Here is a 19,889-nt window from a genome sequence, read left to right as displayed (position 1 = left end):
GACAGTGTGGTGTTGTAGAGGAGGTCTCCACGGACATGTGCGTATGTCACACTAGTCGATACATAGCAGGGATTTTTGTCCAGTGTCCACTTTAGTTGACTTTAGTCTGGAAATGGGATTTTTTTTTATGTTTCACCTCGCTGTATGGCGTGCCAATTTTTGTTTTACACCTCTGCTGCTTAGCGGACAGTGTGGTGTTGTAGAGGAGGTCTCCACGGACATGTGCGTATGTCACACTAGTCTATGGAAGTCTTATATTTGCTCACTTAGATTTGCCAAAAGAACAGTGCCGGGAGGGGCTTAAGAAAGCAATGACGTAATGAACCCAGCGCCAGGCAGACAGGAAACCACAACTCCCAGAATGCACTTGGAATGACTGTGTCCAGTGGACGGGGGAAGGGAAGGAAGCACAGATTGGAGGGAGAGAGTAACAATCACATAAACTGTAGGTATTAGTTTCTAAATTATTCACTGTTTAGTCAAAACATATCCCAGACAGTGTGTTGCATGCAGCGCTGTTGCATGCATTTGTTTAGTATGGTGTCACGCACCGTGCGTGTTGTTACAGAGATGTGGTTATGATCGGCGTAGTGCTGTGGATTGTGGAAGAGATTTCCATCAGTGATAGTCAGTGAACACAATAACTCTGGACGGAAACGTCCACTAAAGTACGAGGTCTAAACCGTAGCAATAATAAAACATAAAGAAAACGATTCCACCAGTCACCGAAACGAAGGCACTTGTGTGACGTTGAAAGACTGCTCTCCGCCGTGGGAAACGTCTCAGACCTCCACCTTTTGTGTAAAATCCACTTTGGGCAGAAAATAAAACCTATCAAACGCACTGAATATTATTTTGCTTGCTCAAATGCGCCGCCTACAGATCTGGTCTATGGCATTTTTCTATTGACTAGAGCTGTAGATGGCGCACTTGAGTAATAAAACTGTATCCGTCTGGTCGATATCCATTACATTTCTCTGGCCAAAAAGTGGATTTTAGACAGAAGCTGGGGTTCTCCCACCGCGGAGAATAGTCTATCAACACCATAAAAGTGCATTTGTTTCGGTGACTGGTGAAACCGTTTCATTTCTTTTTACTACAGTTTAGACCTCGCACATTAATGGTTACAGTCAGGGAATGGCACTGCTGCTGGCAGAGCAGTGGAGAGTCGCTGGACCAGATCTACTTGGTACATTGCTGAACTGAACTGGTTACTTTGGATTTAATCCAGTTCGCAATTATTATTATTCACTTTCTTCACATGTTCACGTTTAGTTTAGTTTTAGTTTGACCGGCGCAGGGTCAAACGTGCCAGTTTTAAAGGTCGGGGTTAGGGTTTAATGCTTTGTTGCTGCTAGAGATTCATTGCTAGCTTTAACTAGCTAGGTTGCAGTGTTGCCAGATGTTGTGAGAGAAATAAGCAATCCAGCCAGTGTTGCCAGATGGGAAATGTAAAATTGTTGTACCAGAGGCTTAAAATGACCACATTCAAAAGAAAACTAAACCAAAAAAAGAGAAATAGCAGGTGTAAATCTGTAATTACACAAAAAATAGCATATTTATTGTAAGAAACAACCTTGTTTGAGACTTAAAAAACGCATCACATATGATGCATGGAAACAGACATTTTCCTTGACCTTACAAAAATAAAATCCTGAAACAACACTAGAAAGACTAGGTGTTTTAAATGCCTCCAAGTACATCTAGGGTAAAAGTTACTGATTCTTTGACTTATTTTGAAAAGCCAAACCGGATCCCAAATCAGCACCCAAGGAATTTATAAAATTCAGAGTTTTTTTGTTTCCGGGTAGCTCAGTCGGTAGAGCTCTCGCCTTTGGACCACAAGTTCATGGGTTCGCATCGTGCAGCCTGCATCCTTAAACTCACTAAATTGAGAAAGGACAATACTGCATACAAAATGCAATACTGTACTCGGTACTGTACTGTCTCTAACGTCGTTGAAGTAGGACTCATAAAATGTCCCTGGGACCCATTAAAAGACCACGTCCTGTGTCCCGGCCTCCCGGGACCCATTACATTGAAAACCTATTTACATCACTGCCCCCCTAAGCCCCCCTCCAAGCCCCCCTCCAAACAAGCCCAATCAATATCTATGTAAACCGCCCAGGCGGTGGCGTAACCGTCTGGGCACCCGACTGGTAATCCAGTCGCAGTGTGCCGCGGGTTCGACTCCCGAGCCCGACACGGCCTTTACTGCATGTCTTCCCCCATCTCTCTCCCGTTTCCTGTCAGCCTACTGTCTGTCCCTTCAAAAACCAATAAAAGGCGTAAGCCGCAAAAAAAATATATATATATCTATGTAAACCCCCCCTCTAAATAGCCAGCACCCCTAGTCACAATTTTCTGGAGCCGTCGCTGTGTAATGGGGATAGACTCCCGCGTGTTACCGGCTGATACCGACAATAAGCCACTCCCGACCTACTTCCTACTTCTTTGTGATATGGTGAAATTATCATACACTTAAATTGAGCCATTATTGATCGTACCTCGTAAAAAAAGGGTAAAATTATAGTACAACTACGATATTTATCATCCATCTGGCAACACTGACTGAACCCAGGTCTAATGTTGTTTTTAGACCGAGTCCGTCAGTCCGAGAGCAAGTGGTTCTCACACATTTTATGTCAAATAGACCCTCAAATGTTGTGTAAAATCGTGTAAAATGTATTTGGCAGAGGAGACCCCATCTGAAAATATTTTGTGCTAGGCAGTGAGTGACACCCCTAATATCTGGGTTATACTGGTAGATCAGCTTGTAGATCTGCAAGGGCCGAGTTAAACTGAAGCAACCCCAAATAGGCAACTACACTTAAGAAATAAGCCCAAAGTCGCTTATAATAAGCAGACCTGGCAACACTGCTATATTGGTAACGTCACTACTGTACTGATAGCCAGGGCAGTTGTGGTGTTACGCTGCTTTTGGTGGCCTATTGAATTCTGTTAATGACAGACAGCTAGAGGTTTGCTCTGTGAAAGTACTTGATTGTTGTATAACTTTTTTATTATGATGTTTACCTTATGATGATTATCACATAATCTACATTAAAGATCGTTGGAAATTACACATACAGTACATGCATACATAGTCTACTGTACATACATGTATGTATGCTAATTATTTGATTCAAGTTTCCCTGGAATGTATTTCAATTCAAGTTGATATAGCATGTCATAGTTGCCAAATAATTAATCCCTTCTCTTGTAGTTCTTCCAGTTTAAAAATATATATCTTAACATCGGTTTAGAATGATAATCCCCGAAACATCCTTATTACAGTTTCAGTATTTTATTTTTGCTTTATTAATTCTTCTTATTGTGCTGTCCCATAGCTATATTAATTATTATTATTGTCCTCTCCTAGCTTTATTAATTTGTATTATTGTCCTGTGCTATCCTGTCCTATAGCTTTCAGATGCGCGACAGTTCTTTGGACATATGACAACAACTCTGCGCGGGGACAGCGGGACGTTTTTGCCCATGAACACTTGCTGCACTAAATGTATGTGGTGTTCAACGCGAGGATGAAGACCTAAACTACACGGCCCATTGTGGCAGCCTGCACGTGAAGCAACGGTGTCCTGGTACCTCTAGGTGGCGCTCAGGTTCCTCCTCTTCAGTGCCAACAGTAATATATGGCCTTGGACAGGGGGAGCCCAGCCCTGCCAAGTGATGCCTCATCTATCCGCCCTGGGTTCAGCTCTGACAGGTAGGAAGCCTGCATGTCCACATTCGGGAGGAAGCCTTATTATACGCTATGTCCTAAACTGTGACTTTGCAGGATTCAAACTCAACAATGGCAAAAATAGCAGATCTAAAAATGTGTCGCTTTGCGCCGCGGTTCGAGAATGTGGATCTACTTTTGATGCTTTTGTGTAGGTATGATCAAATAGGTCGTTCAATTACGAAAAAACACAAAAGGTAAAAAGATAAGAGGTTTCTTCTATTCTGTTATTTTGGCATAGTTTGTTTACTAAACCTAAAAGCCAAACAGCCAAATCGTTTCTGTTGGGCAGAAACCGCTAATCTCCATAATTTTAATTCAAACTTTTTGTGTTTTAACGCCCTACACTACTTGACACCACAGTATCCCACAAAAGCATCAAAAGTAAGTAGCAGGTGACACTAACACCTGCTCGGGGCAGGTGAATAAAATGGTCGGGCAGGTGAAGTTTTCTACTGGGTTGCCCGAAATGGGCAAGTGCACATTTTGCGTAGGGATGCAATCGTCTTCAATTCCCTATAAATACAACACGAGATAGATCTGTCTAGAACGTTGTCAGAGCGCTCTGCGTCTCCCTATCTCTTTACCATGTCCCCCTCCCCACCTCCCCACCACACACACACACACACACACACACACACACACACACACACACACACACACACACACACACACACACACACACACACACACTGAGCACTCCGGCGAAAACAGCTAATCTACAAGCTCACAACATCACCAGGTTGCAAAAGCCATTCGTTTTCTCAAGCCAGTGCTCAGAATTGCGAACATTTTGGTCACAAATGCACTGACCGGAATTGAATCTGTGCAACATTTTTACTATGACATCAGGGTCTCCACATCTCCATCCCTGATGATGTCACATGATGTCACGAGACCTGGGTACCATATATGGTGCCCGACACACTGATGGGAAATTAATAAAATGATGCTCGATTCCATAGTTAACTGCGACCATCGGTTGCAATTATACAAGTTCAAATGAACGGCAATTAACAATATTTTTGGGGGGCAAGTGGCCATGACCTGAGGACAAGTAGAACATGACCTGTACTTGCCTGACGGGCAAGTGCCTCTGAGACCTTAGTGTCAACCCCCATAAAACACTTGTTAATATGTAATTATTTGTGTGACAATGAATGGTCAACTAAACTGTACTGATACTTGCAGGCTAGCCTAGGTACCCAGGCTTTTATTTTCGTTCGCATTCGTCTAAAAAATGAAAGCCTGTGGAAATGAGCCACATTTCCTGGTCTAGGAGTGAGAGTGAACTACAGTACAGTACAGAGAGGTGTCGCTCCAAATTTGGTGACGTCAGCTTTCTCCGCTGTTTTCTATCGGGGTGGGGGGCGTGCTCAGATGGGTGAACCAATAATATCCAACGCTGTGATCCTGGCAGCACCCGCCCCTCTACACCAGAAATCACGTTGGCTGGGCCAGGCTACTTGCAGGCCTACTATCAGGGTCGTTCTAACTAAACCAACTGTAGTGATACTTGTAGGCCTACTGACCACCAGGTGTTTCCTTAGTTTTATCACGTTACTTGTTTTTCATGTCCATTTATGCTTTGATTTTATTATTTGTCTTATACTGTTTTATTAATTTCATTTGATTGTTGTTGGTTATCCCTTGGCATTGTCAAGCACTTTGTAAACATTGTTTTCGAAAAGCACTTTATTATATAATTAAGTGCTTTTAATTAAGTATATAATTAGTTTATTATTATTATTACCCTTATTATTATTAAACTTACTGTACTGATACTTGCAGGCCTACTGCGAGGCCTACTGACCAGGTGGCTCTGTGGAGGACAGGAAGCCGGGAAGATTCCAGGAAACAACTCCTGCATCAACGGATAACACTGTCCTCCAATCAGCAGGTCCCGGAGGGCCGCTCTCCTCCAATCAGCTCGTCCGGGAGGCCGTGCATCTGCAATCAAACATAAACACACACACACAAACACTGAAAGAGAGCCAACACCACGGCCAAGAGAACACACTTTATCACCTTTATCTACACTTGAAAATAACGTCGAGGCAGCTTCTGGAACACTGAGAGTGAGAGAGAAAAAGAGAAATAAAGAGGATTATGCTTGAAGAATATGATGATGAGCGTTACCTGGAAGACACCTGTGTCCCAATAAGGTTGTTCTGAGATCAGATGGTCAGAGACAGTGGATGCTGGGACTGAAAGTGGTGCGCTATAAAGGCTGTTCTGAGATCAGATGGTCAGAGACAGTGGATGCTGGGACTGAAGGTGGTGTGCTCGTTATCCTCTGCAGCTGGCATGGCGCTCCTCCTATGGGCTCCTAGGACCACCGCGGTGGCGACCCTTGACCTGGGAGGCTTTTAGAGGGGCGGGGTCTGGAGGACACGCTTGACAACACATACACACACGCACACATATGCAATGGAAGAAGACACTGGTGTCGCAACACAACACACTGAGGTAAGGATCTGGTCACCTGACCGTATGTAACCCATTACAACCGGGAAAGCATCTGTGTCATTTTAGATTTTTAGCTTCGTGCCGCACTACAGATGTGACTACATATATTTTATTGTAATAATGTTATGCTTTTATGGAATTAGCAGGTCATTGCTGTCATGCCACTTAAATGTATATTTATTGTGAGCATCTACTCCCCCCCCCCCCCCCCCCAGGGCCTGAATGGTTTGTCCCATGACTGTAAACCAGAGGAAGGGACCACCAACGGACACTCCAACCATAAGTCTGTGAGTACAACATGTCACCTGAAGTGTGTGTGTGTGTTGGTGAGAGGTTTTTATGGCTGGGGTGGTGGAGGGTGAGAAGCAGTTCTAAACCAGCATCAGTGGCATAGACGCAAAAGACAAGCAAGGAATGAGCAATGCAACTTCTCCATTTAAATCGGGCGTTGTATCATGAAGTGAGTATGTGATTGGTTGAGATTCCTTAACAGAACGTGCTCTACGATTGGTTGAGTTCCCTGACAGAACTTGCTTTATGCATGTCTGTACCAAGCACAACACTCATTAAAACCTCTAGTCTTGAAACATGAAACAGACTTACAACCACTTTTTCCTGTGCAAATCTTGGATTTTAGGTTCAGACCGCTATAGAGCGTCACATTCCCGCCCCCTTTCAGAACGACGAGTTCTGAGGAAATAATTCCCCATTCATTTTCAAAAAGTATTTTTTTAAAGACGTTTACACCGCGGACAAAGCCAACTCGGCTTGTTTTGGGCCGATCAAATAATTAGTAAGAAGAAAAACAAAACAAAGTGTTGTACCCTGCCTTTTTTTCTTCTTGATCTGCCCTAAACATTGTGTTTATTGTCATGATTTGTCACGAGCCGAGTTGGCTTTGTCCGCGGTGTAAACGTCTTTAAAAAAATACTTTTTGAAAAGCCTATGGGGAAAAATTAATGGGGAATTATTTCCTGGGCCACTCGTCGTTCTGAAAGGGGGTGGGACTGTGACGCTCTATAGCCCACTTAGAGAACCACTTATCTACTGTGTGTGTGTGTGTGTGTGTGGTGTGTGTGTGTGTGTGTGTAGATCATGAATGGAGTGCTAACAGGTCATAACATCCAGGACCACACCACAAGCGGTACGGCACCACTCTCATCCCTGCCCGTGAGTCTTTCCTTTGTTTTTCTCCAGTTCACACATAGATTCGTGTTTCAACACTTACCGCCTTGGCCGTCGGTGCGGCTGAGAGCTAAGGTGGAGTATGACGAGGTTATAGTCTTCAGATTACAGCAGAACATTGGGAGTGAGTCTGTATTTCTAACTGCAATGGGGAGTTTGTTCCACAGTTCGGGAGTCATAAGGGAGAAAAGTCTGGGATGTGTGGAGCGTTGTCCAGGGTATTTTAGGGAAGGTTTAGACAGCTTCCTGTCAATCCTGTGTTCGCTGGTCATATCTTATCGAGAGTGCTCGCACCGTGCACGCAACGTTTGTTGACGCCCATAACATTTGAACCTATTAACCGTTGCTGAGTTCCAGTTATTAGCACTAGGGCTGTCACAATCTCAACATTTAAGTTGACGATTAATTGTACAAATAATTAAGACATTAACAATTGAATTGTGTATTTGACATTGAACATTGGGAACATATGAATATAACTGGTGGTGGTGTTACCACACAGATATCACCCTATAGGGTTTATATGTGATGTGTGTTCTATCACACAGATGTCACCCTATGGCTTATACAGTATGTGATGTTTAAACTCACTGATGGTGGTGTTACCCCACAGATTTCAGCTCTGAAGCAGAATGGCCTGTTGCAGACACTGACCATGGGAGGGGAGGCGCCTAAAGCTGCAGGTAAGACACACACACACACACACACACACACACACACACACACACACACACACACACACACACACACACACCTCTCTCCCTTTAGTCTAGCGCTGTCCTCTGGGTGTCCTTCCCAGTGGAGATAGCTCCTTGTTTCCTAGATACATGACAGGCCTTGCAGGTCTGTACCTCCCTGGGGTCTGTGCAATGTGCCAGGTTATGTAGCATTACGTATCCTACGGTACAGTACAGTACAGTATGATGCAGGGCTGTCAGACAGCACGCTGGCACACTTCTTGAGAATGAATTGGGCGTCCGTGAGTGGTGACGAAGGCCGTGCCGTTGCTGCCTGGGTCGACGGCTACCTGTCACCAGTGTGCGTCGCAGCCGGTGAGTTGTGTTTGTACTGTGATGGATTAAAGTTCTCAGTCGCCACGACTGATTTCAGTCATTTGAATTCCATAGCAGTCGGCATGTCTTCTATGGAAGCATGTAGCGCAGGGGAAATAACCGATCTACAAGCTCTCAATGCGACGCTCTTTACTGTAGGTCTTGGCCATCCGAAATATTTCAGTGGTGAGATTTTATTTAGCTTTAAACCATGGTGTTTGCTCACCGTTGTTCCCCCTCCTGTTTTCTGTTCTGCCAGAGGAGGATTCTGAGCTGGAGAAAGCCAGAGAGGAGTGGGAGGCTGTGGAGTGCAACCAGCCAGGTGAGACACTACATCACACTGAAGTCTTGTTTCATTTAGAATGGTACTGAAGTCTTGTTTCATTTAGAATGGTACTGAAGTCTTGTTTCATTTAGAATGGTACTGAAGTCTTGTTTCATTTAGACTGGCACTGAAGTCTTGTTTCATTTAGAATGGTACTGAAGTCTTGTTTCATTTAGAATGGTACTGAAGTCTTGTTTCATTTAGAATGGCACTGAAGTCTTGTTTCATTTAGAATGGCACTGAAGTCTTGTTTCATTTAGAATGGTACTGAAGTCTTGTTTCATTTAGAATGGTACTGAAGTCTTGTTTCATTTAGAATGGTACTGAAGTCTTGTTTCATTTAGAATGGTACTGAAGTCTTGTTTCATTTAGAATGGTACTGAAGTCTTGTTTCATTTTTTTTTAAACTCTTTGATGCTCTCCTCAAGCAGCTCTCAGCGAGGACAGCGGTCCAGTCCCTCTCATCTCCTTCAATGAGGCTCTGCAGCATTTCCAGACCACAGACTTTGGAGACGTCCTGGTAAGATGAGATAGAATTCTGTTAAATACCTGGTAAGATGAGAAAGAGTTCTGTTAACTAGAAGCTCTAGTGCCACAGAAAAAAGGTATAAAGCAGAAACCTGTGGCCTGTAGAATGATGTTACCATAGGTGCGCGTCGCTGTTTGATGACGTGTAGAGTGGTCCTAATGGGCAAAAGATGTGGCTGAAATGTGCCTGAATACTGCGGTTTATACTGTACAATATGTGAAGACATTGAGGGTTGGATAATAAGCCTAGAACCTTGGCAGAGTACTTATGGATAGTCTGTGGAAGTGTGGAGGCGAGTGGCATGCTGGTAAGCTCGGCCCTATTCTGATTCTGGTAGTGGGATGACCTGGTAAGATGAGAAAGAGAATGTATTCTGTTAAGGACGTCCTGGTAGAGCAAACCATGCCTACTTAAGAGACCATTTGTAGGATTTGTAGTCCATTGCGCCTCTAGTGGCTCCAATGAAGTTCGTGCATCTTCATATATAGACAATCTTTGGTAGAGCTCTCACCTTTGGACCCCAAGTTCATGGGTTCGATCCCGGGCACCGCCAACTTGGCGTATGAGAGGCACCGCTTGGGTGTGGCAAGTCGTGAGGGAAGTACTGGGAGCTAATTGTAGGTGTGGCTCTCCACCCCAGCAATCTCCCAGGGCTCTAGCGCATTGTAACGGGGACAGACTCCTGACAATAAGCCACTCCCAACCTACTTCTTCTATGCAGACTGGAATTTATCAAATATCAACAGCACAAATCAAAAATAGAAACCCACAAAGTGATTTTTGAGAATCAGATTTGAACCACATCCTTGGTATGGTAGTAGTGTGTAGTATTTGTTTTCTTATTTTTGTTAAAAAAGTGAGTTTTCATTGTGATATGATACTGTTAAATATGGAACTTAAAGAATACCATTGATCCAAGCCGGGAACTTGATCGCTTGATTGATGAAAAGCCAATCTGACCACTTAACACTGATTGAGGCTTTATTTTATTAACCTTGTGTCACCAGGCTTTCCACCAGGCTTTCCACCTCGGAGGAAAGCCTGGTCTGTGTTACAAAAGTGCCGTGTGAACCAGTCTGGAGCGGATGATATCGCTACGTCATGTTGTAGTAATGTTTTGTAGTCATCAGGCAGGAACAATCATCCGGAACTTCCTTTTCCCTCAAACCGGAAGAATAACAATACAAGCTCCCGTAGCCTTCAGCTTTTATTGAGAAAAATCGGTTTGAGGGAAAAGGAAGTTCCGGATGATTGTTGACTACAAAATAATACTACAACATGATGTAGCGATATCATCCGCTCCCGACTGGATCATAAACCTGAAAAGGAATGCTGCCCAGGATATTATTTTATACTTAGAAAAAAGGGAGACTGATGAGCCTGTGTGTGTGCTCTCTCTCTCTCTCTCTCTCTCTCTCTCCAGAAGAACATCCAGCCCACCATTCACAGGACGGGTCTGGCGGCCATCACACATTTCCTGTTCGGACCTCCGCGGCTGCACCGAGAGCTGCTGGAGGAGAGAGACCTGGTGTTCGCCATCGCACAATGTGAGTCCAATCCATACGTACACTCACATTGTTTTACAATGTGAGTCCAATCCATACGTACACTCACCTTGTTTTACTAGAACTGTTTCTAACACATCTTTTAATGTCTTAATTGTCTCGGGTGTGTGTGTGTGTGTGTGTGTGTGTGTGTGTGTGTGTGTGTGTGTGTGTGTGTGTGTGTGTGTGTGTGTGTGTGTGTGTGTGTGTGTGTGTGTGTGTGTGTGTGTGTGTGTGAGTGTGAGAGAGATCTAGATCTGCTATATTTAGCTTCTGGGTTAAAAACATTTTTATGGGTGCACGGTGGCACAGTCGGTAGTGCTGTCGCCTCACAGCTAGAAGGTCCTGGGTTCGATTCCCGCTGGGGCTGCTGTGGGCGCTGGGGGCGTGTTCCCTCCTCCGCGTCATCAGTGCCCATACCCGAGGTGGGGTTGGCGAAAGGGCCTTTCTGTGTGGAGTTTGCATGTTCTCCCCGTGTCCCCTAGGGTAGGTACCCTCACAAAAACATGCAGTAATCCTGGTCTCTAAAACTGCCTCCCCCTGGCCAGCCGGGGCGCCTGATGGAGGGGAAAGGAACTGGTCGGAATAACGTGTTCCTTCCATGCGCTACGTCCGGCCAGGGTAATTCCCCTCTGTCAGGTGAAAAGAAGCAGCTTGGACTCCTCATGCATAGAAGGAGGCATGAGGTCAGTCCGCTGCCCCCCCAGGTGGGCAGAGGAAGTGTAGCGCCCAGGATTACATTAGATAATTGGCACTGGGTGAAAAAACTGGGTTGCAAAATCGTGGGATAAAAATTGAGAATTTTTATCATGGCGGTTTGACTGAAGCATTAACTGACTCGTTTCGGGGCTCGGATCTTCAGTTCCGGGCGCACCCGTGCTACCCTCTAGACCCAGTGCTTAATTTCTAAATTCTTAGGTGTCGGAGCTCGGGTGCGTGCATGTGCACGCGCGCATGCACGCGCACGCATATGCACGCGCACATTTTTTTTATCTCGGTTTTTTTGCCTTTTTTAACACAACCAACGGCCAGCCCACCCATCAGAACACAATAGAGGAGGCATATAGACGTTTTTTTTAAATATGTCTTTAAATGTTCTGATGAATTGAAAATGGAGGACCCTGAGGTAACAAGTCTTTTTCGATAACATTTGCAGCAGCAGTTCACACAGGGGTCCGCCGGCTCACAACACACAACTACAGTAGGCATTTGCAGTTCAGTTGGCACAGCGGCTCAACGTTATATTACATACTGTATAAAATACAGTAGTCCTATAACAAGTTAGGGTGGCCCATCATCAGAACAGTACGCAATGTAAATACCTGCATGCACGTTTTGTTGTTGTCCTTATCCAAGTTCCTCCTCCGCCTCCTCCTCCTCCGATGAACTCAATAATGCTACTACTACTTAATTCTGTACTAGTCTTTTTTTTTTTTCCGGGCCCACCAAAGCAAGCGTTTAGATATTCGATACTGATCGACCCATGTTGTAAAGCCGGGTGTCTTTGCGAGATTTGACAATGCAGTCAGTTCTGTTCATAAGAACTCACCATGGCATGTTGTATTGAAAACAAAACGCATGCTGTCCCCAAGGCTAAACTCCAAGTAGCAGTTAATCTATTGCTCCATAAAAGTATGAAAGTTCCATATTCCATATGCAACGAACGACAACAGATGCAAATTGCAAAAGTCGAGACGAGTTTTTATTTACGCATCTGACACATAGAGTATTAAAAGGAGGATCCGACACCGTCAACAGTGAGGCGTCAAGCCGGGGTTCCATAGCCACCTATTTCCTCTCACAACGGGCACACATTTCAAAATAAGAGAGTTTCTTTGTTTGTACTTGCAATGCGATCATTCAAGCCATGTTTTATTTTGGAATCGTACTGGAAATAGAAGTAACTATGACGAGGAAGAAGCCTAGTTGACTTGAAAATGAAACTAAAATAATAATAGAGACGTATTGTATACTGTAATGTGCATTTGGGGTGGCCCTCTACAGCTACCAGAGCTGCCTCTACAGGTGGCTTGAGCTCCCGGAGCTCAAGTGACAGGTACCGGAGCTGAGCTCCGCCAAGCTCCGGCTGAAATTAAGCACTGTCTAGACCCAATATTATTCTCCTTACAGAAACACTTCTGTGACCCAGGGGATGAACAGTGACGTCAGGACTTCCGTATGCTATAGTAATACATTGTGTGTGTGTTGTCCAGGCTCTCTCGACAACAGCCAGATGGTCCACATGCGTGTTCTGCAGACCATCTATAAGAGGCTGCTGGGCAGCAGGATGGACTGCCCTCGCTACGGAGAACACTGGGAGAACATCGGCTTTCAGGGTCAGCATCTCTCTTGGTAGCAGTTCACTGCACTCACCCCATTCTTCTAAATCAGTAGTTCTTTTCGTGCCAAGGACCCCCCCCCCCCCCCCCCCCCCCCCATCTAGAAACGATTTGTTCAAAGATTTTCAAAAATAGCAGATGTACAAGTGGCATGACGTGGCGTGTTGTGAGCGTGTACTGTACAACATATCTGCTATTTGGGACCCAGTGCCTCCCTGCTTGGCACTCATGTACATCTGTAAGGGCTACAGTTACAACACTTGGAGGGGAGGTTCATAGTCCAGTGGCCTACATATAGAAAAATCACACCCGTGTGAACTGAGTGGTGTAAGGTCTTACATAGCCTGTCTGACGTACTGAAATCATGTCTGACGTAATGAAATCACACCCGGGTGAACAGGGTGAACATAGCAACCATGCTCATTTTTTCTGCACTAACAAAGCCAGTTGTAGGAAATCACACCCGGGTGAACAGGGTGAACATAGCAACCTTGCTCATTTTTTCTGCACTAACAAAGCCAGTTGTATGAGTGGTTTACACCACTCAAAAATGATTACACCGTCCATGGTGGCGCTATAACAGGCTATTACTGTATATGTTTCGGCCTATAACTCTTTGAACCTTAGGTCATGAAATCAACTCCCTCACTCCCATTTGGGCCTAGATAGATTTTCTGCCATTTAGAATTTCATTCAAAACACACTTTTTGCTCCATAAACAAAACGCCATGTGTCACAAACGCCGGATCCGATCAGCACCAAATATGAATCACACGTCGAACGGCCTTCGACTCTATAGTCCTCCCAGCGTAATGTGGCGCCTGTGTGTGTGTGTGTGTGTGTGTGTGCGTGCACGTGTGTGCGTGCACTGTGTAGGTACGGATCCGGCCACAGACCTGCGTGGAACAGGCTTCCTGGGCCTCATGCACACACTGTACTTTGTGATGGACCCAGAGACTCTGCCGCTGGCCAGGGACATCTACAAGCTGTCACTGCATCCCTCACAGGTGAGGTGACGCCTCCTCCATTATCCTATTACAGTGGTTCTCAAACTTTCATGTCAAGGACCCCCAATTTGACACTTATTAGCCCGCAGACCACCATTTGAAAAGATGTCAGGGACCCCCATTTAGAGAAGATTTTTATGCACCGATTCTCAGGCATTTTAATTTCAATGACCCCTGAATTCGGCTATGGATCCCCATTTAATGGCATTTCCATCTCTGGCACCCCAATTTATATAGAGGGTATGCGCATGCTTAAAGTGAATGGCACATTGAGTGGCAAATCGAGTGGCAAAGCAACATGCAAAGTGAGTTTAACATTGTTTAATGTCGTTTAATGCAATCAGATATGACTTTTCTGTGTGGATGTATGGGCTATGAAGGCCAGAAAGTAGTTTTTTGCCACTCAGTAGGCGTTCCTACATAACTTCCTGGTTTGATGATGATGTCACGCGCATACCCTCTATTGAAGAGAGTGTACAAATGGAGGAGGCAGGGAGTGAATTATTTATTTACACAGGTGGTATTCTACTATATAAATCGAACAAAATAAAAAATGGTTCACAACAACAATTACATAATGTACTTTTATCTGTTGTAATAGGATACAGTAATTCCATTTAGTATCCTCATGTCCATGTTGTACTGTGTCGCTCCAGAACTTTCCTTTCAGCGTGATGTCAATCAACATGACACGTATCGCCCTGCACGTGCTCCGAGAGGAGGCCTTATCCAAGTGAGTCACCAAAACAAACGCACACACTACTAAGTTATGTTGCCATGTTAGGTAACCATGTCTGGGGTGCTCACAAAAGCCTGAGTAGACGTTAAAATGATGCGAACATGTTGGAAGTGGCACAGTCGGTAGTGCTGTCGCCTCACAGCTAAAAGGTCCCAGGTTCGATTCCCGCTAGAGGCGTGTTCTCTCCTCCGCGTCATCAGCGCCCATACCCTAGGTGGGGGTGGGGTTGGCGAAAGGGCCTTTCTGTATGGAGTTTGCATGTTCTTACCCGGTCGCCTAGGCTGGGTATGTATGTGCCCTCACAAAACGTATCCTGATGGAGAGGAAAGGAACTGGTTGAATAACGTGTTCCTCCCACGTGCTACGTCCTACTACCTGCCGGGGGAAACTCCACCATGTGAGGTGATAAGAAGCGGCCTGCTCACTCCACATGCACTGAAGGATGAGCTCCGTTCGGGGCTCTCCCACAGCTTGGGCATTGGCACTGGGGGAAAAATGGGATTACAAAACCATTACAAAATGGGATAAAAAAAACAAATAATAATAATAATTGATGTTTTTCATTCTTGTTGTGCAGTAGTTATTTGGTGTAGAGCCAGTGAACGTAACAACCTGTTGTGTTCTGTAGTTATGTGGTGTAGGTTCAGTGAACTATATGTTGTGTTGTGCAGGGAGTGTAATCGTCGGCAGCAGGTGGTGGGTGTGCTGAATGAGTTTTACGTCGCCACGTACCTGCACCTGTACCAGCTGTGGAAGAGCCAGCACAAGACAATCTCTGACTCCGGCTTCGTTCTCAAAGGTAAACACAACCCCAACTGGAGCTTTTGCTGCCCTTTCACGGCACTTCTTTTTGCTGTCGTGAAGACGCCTCTTAGTTTTACTTTTTGTGTTTCTTTTGTCCTACTTGATCATAACCGTATCACACAAAAGTTAAAAAAAACTGCAGAGCTTGTCGATCCGCTATTTATGCTATTTTTGAATTTGAATAGTGAAAAGTAACGGTTTTGGACATAATGAGGTCCACCCGACAAAGGTGTTTTATTGTTTTAATTTAAAGATGGGGTAAAGTGATATTCTTTAGGTTAAAACAAAGCGTTTTTCGTTAAAAGGTTAAAGGCAGAGTATCACGCTGGTATCTACTTTTTCTCAATTCAATTGTGACAAAGTTGTGAACATAATATTTGTAAATGCAACTATACGGCTCTATACAGCCTTTTCAGTGCTGTGTGAAGTTGGAGCTGACTAGTGGCCACTACTCGGAGAAATCCCTGCCACCGCGTCAGAGAGGGAGGATCCAAAACAGAGCGTCAGGGCGAGATTCTACCCTACGTCATCCCTTAGGAACGCATTGTAAAAGGCTGTGGGGATTTCACTATTTGACCCTCTTTATAATAAAGTAAATAAATAACTTTATTGATTAACATGACCAACTGGTATACTATATTTTTTGGGAACCATGTTTTTGAGACCACCGCTACCGTAGTCAAGTTTGGAAAGAAAAAGGACGACGCAACAGTTTTCTCAGTGCTATACTATATTTTTTGTAAATAATCTGCCAGCCATTTGTTGCGTATCGATAGGGAAGCTTGTATTTGTATGTACTGGCTTGGGGGTGTGTCCATCGCAACTGTGCCTCGCAAAAGTATTTTTTTTTTTCTGAATTGTTTTTTTTTTAACTGGATATCCTTAGGGGGTCTTTGATACATGGACAAGGAAATGTCCCTGCTATCCCCCCCTTTAAAACTTAAAAGCTCTATGGTGGTGTGTTTCTCTCTCCTGCCAGAGGTGGAGCTGTTTGCCAAAAAGAACCCCAAGCTGATGCTGCGTCGTCTGGAGCTCTTCCTGAAGGAGAGGCGTTCGGGAGGGGGAGGAGGACCCTCCCCGGACCCCCAGGGGGCCCCCCCCCAGCCCTCTCCCAGCCTGGGGGGGGCCCGGCCCGCCACGGTGCAGCAGGGGACCAAGAGCAAAGAGATGCACTTCACTGGAGTGTGTGACCTACCGCCTGACATGGAGGGAGAGGCCAGACTCATCTAACCTAGTGGCAGAGGGTGCGTGTGTATTTGTATTACTATACTTGTGAGCATAATATAACTTGGGAAGTAGACATTTTGGGTACAAACTTCCTGGTCCGCACCAAGGACTGTCTAAAGAGGACGAGACGCGAAGACCGTACGGGCGACGCCATGTTGCTCCATGGTGCTCCATGGAAGGAAAGAAACATGCGCAATGGGCTATATGCAGCCAACACTTCCGCGTTCCTTGGTCTCAACTGCGCATGTTTCTTTCCTTCCATGGAGCACCATGGAGCAACATGGCGTCGCCCGTACGGTCTTCGCGTCTCGTCCTCTTTAGACAGTCCTTGGTCCGCACAAGAGAAATGGTTAACGAAGACTTTTAGAGTTGGGTTTAACAATCCCAACCAAGTCTCGGGTTGGGTTTTAGGGTTAAGATTAGACATTAAGAAGGTTAAAGGACAACTTAATACTTGGTTGCATCATTTGCATGGCGGTGTCATGCATCGAACAATAAGCAGGTCTACAAGCTCATAGATTTATTTCCGGTGCGCGAAACCGATGCGCAACTGTGCACAAAAATCAGGTTTAGGGTTGAAGAACGGCAAAAGAAATGCTTACAAATGCACTTTATAAAATTGCCATCCTAAAATGTCTTCACAAGTATAGTAATACAAACCGTGTGTCCGTGTGCTGTCATGGGAACACATCTATCAGTATGTGTGTGAGGGTCTCTCTCTCTCTCAGAGAGAATGAATGTGGATTCCACTAAGCCCTAACATAGAACCTGCTGTCTGGAGCACTGCACTTTGATCTGCCCGTTCAGGGGTCACTCCGGAAGAAAAAAGGCTTTGAAAAAAGAGAATAGACACAAACACGCACACAATCCAGGATGTCCCAAAACAAAGAGAAAGAGAGCGTTTGCACTTTGCTGTGGATTCAGTGGGTATGGAAGCCAAATCAGTATAGCTGCCAAAATGTAGCCTGGAATCCAGCCTGATTCGCTACGTCTTGTCTTTTTTCTCACTTCGCTACTCAGTCTGACCAGGGGCCTAATTGACTCGTATTTCCATTACATAGGCAAGTCAGGAAGTGACCTGAGTTTTATATTGGACAACACAATATACTGTAACACTGGTCCCACACACAGACCGATCGGAAGCCTGGTCCCACACACAGACCGATCGGAAGCCTGGTCCCACACACAGACCGATCGGAAGCCGCAAGTCGTTTTCTCTCGTTTGGGCACAGACTGTAGGAGGCAGACTGTGTGAAGCTAAGTGAGAAAAAAAGCAGTCTGGATCCCAGGCTAGCCAAAATGTGTGCGGTCAGAAGAGTACCTGCCTATAACGGTCCATGATGACTTCCTCTGTGTCTCCGGCCCCTCTTAGCAGAAACCTATCCTGTTCTAAAGCCTTCTAAAGCAATCCTAATCCTTCCTGTTAGGAACATCTGACACCACGCCTTCCGTGTCTCCGGATTATGGTCGAAAGAAATTGGCCACGATGCTCTTTTAAAGGTTTTCCAACGAGGCATGGACTCCCTTTGCATTCCCTAGAGTCTATGGAGACATGTTTCATTCCCTAGAGTCTATGGAGACATGTTTCATTCTCTAGAGTCTATGGAGACATGTTTCTGTGTTCTCTAGAGTCTATGGAGACATGTTTCTGTGTTCTCTAGAGTCTATGGAGACATGTTTCTGTGTTCTCTAGAGTCTATGGAGACATGTTTCTGTGTTCTCTAGAGTATGGAGACATGTTTCTGTGTTCTCTAGAGTCTATGGAGACATGTTTCTGTGTTCTCTAGAGTCTATGGAGACATGTTTCTGTGTTCTCTAGAGTCTATGGAGACATGTTTCTGTGTTCTCTAGAGTCTATGGAGACATGTTTCTGTGTTCTCTAGAGTCTATGGAGACATGTTTCTGTGTTCTCTAGAGTCTATGGAGACATGTTTCTGTGTTCTCTAGAGTATGGAGACATGTTTCTGTGTTCTCTAGAGTCTATGGAGACATGTTTCTGTGTTCTCTAGAGTCTATGGAGACATGTTTCTGTGTTCTCTAGAGTCTATGGAGACATGTTTCTGTGTTCTCTAGAGTCTATGGAGACATGTTTCTGTGTTCTCTAGAGTCTATGGAGACATGTTTCTGTGTTTACACACAATCCAACTGCACCTGCGGCTGGGCGTTCCCCTTCAGGTGTCTGCGTTGGGGGTGGGGTGGTCTGACAGGACTCCCTTCGAATATATGGAGGATATATATTTTAAGATAATTATTAAAAAAAAGCAACTCTTTTTAGTCCTTTCCAAAAGGATTGCAGTCATAGTTGAGGTTGCATTGTTAGAGTTATCAGAGCTATGTATGAAAAGCACTTCAGAACCTTTTTAGTTTTTCGCTGAACTGTTGAGGAGAAAGACCTCGCTGTGGTTCTCACCACCAGAACCTTCAGACTCGTCTTTGACTCATGAACGCCTCTTTGACTCGTGATCTTCACCACACCACAGTCAAATGTGAGTCCATGTGTGATTTCACCACAGTGTGTCTCTGTTGGATTCTGTCCTGGCTAGAGTCAAAGTTCTGGTTTTGGGCTTTCTATACATTCCATTATAGAGCATGTGATTGTAATGTTTATTGACCAATTAAACGTTAATATTGTTGTGTGTGCGCGCGTGCGGTATGAATGGGCTGATGTTGTCAAGAGAGTGCCTGTCCACATAGATCTATGGCACAGTATGCAATCCCAGCTCTCACTCAAATCGATAATCAAAAAACGATTGTGCTGTGTGGCAATTGAATACATATACTTCTGTGTGTGTGTGTGCGTGCGTGCGCGCGCGCGCGCGTGCGTGCGTGCGCGTGTGGTATGGCAGTAACTGACTCCAGTTGGGGATGTTTCTGTGAGGCACATGATAAAACCAGCTACAGTCGGTGGTGGAGAAAGTACTCAAATG

At 44.9% G+C, this 19,889-nt stretch overlaps 1 protein-coding gene across 3 annotated transcripts; it reads left to right on the top strand.

Annotated features, from left to right (window-relative positions):
* The first annotated feature begins 335 nt into the window (after window positions 1-335).
* Window positions 336-17,141, top strand: elmod3 (ELMO/CED-12 domain containing 3). 3 transcript variants are annotated; one of them, XM_079515422.1, is made up of 15 exons: window positions 336-445; window positions 3,427-3,727; window positions 5,534-5,955; window positions 6,020-6,211; window positions 6,427-6,498; window positions 7,304-7,381; window positions 8,010-8,079; window positions 8,708-8,770; window positions 9,202-9,293; window positions 10,726-10,849; window positions 13,060-13,182; window positions 14,062-14,192; window positions 14,849-14,925; window positions 15,603-15,730; window positions 16,715-17,141. In XM_079515422.1, exons 4-15 carry the CDS (start codon window positions 6,173-6,175, stop codon window positions 16,963-16,965), a joined length of 1,248 nt encoding a protein of 415 aa, XP_079371548.1. In that variant the 5' UTR covers window positions 336-445; window positions 3,427-3,727; window positions 5,534-5,955; window positions 6,020-6,172; the 3' UTR covers window positions 16,966-17,141. The 3 variants fall into 3 exon arrangements, with proteins under 3 accessions (XP_079371548.1, XP_079371547.1, XP_079371549.1); XM_079515421.1 differs by having other exon boundaries at window positions 5,534-5,907; window positions 5,972-6,211; window positions 16,715-17,140; XM_079515423.1 differs by having other exon boundaries at window positions 5,534-6,211; window positions 9,205-9,293; window positions 16,715-17,132.
* The last annotated feature ends 2,748 nt before the right edge of the window (window positions 17,142-19,889 follow it).

This window comes from Electrona antarctica, assembly GCF_951216825.1.
Source record: "Electrona antarctica genome assembly, chromosome: 12".
Classification (NCBI taxonomy): Eukaryota; Metazoa; Chordata; class Actinopteri; order Myctophiformes; family Myctophidae; genus Electrona; species Electrona antarctica.
The sequence above is the reverse complement of the archived record's forward strand: the minus strand, read 5'-3'. Positions and strand labels throughout refer to the sequence as shown.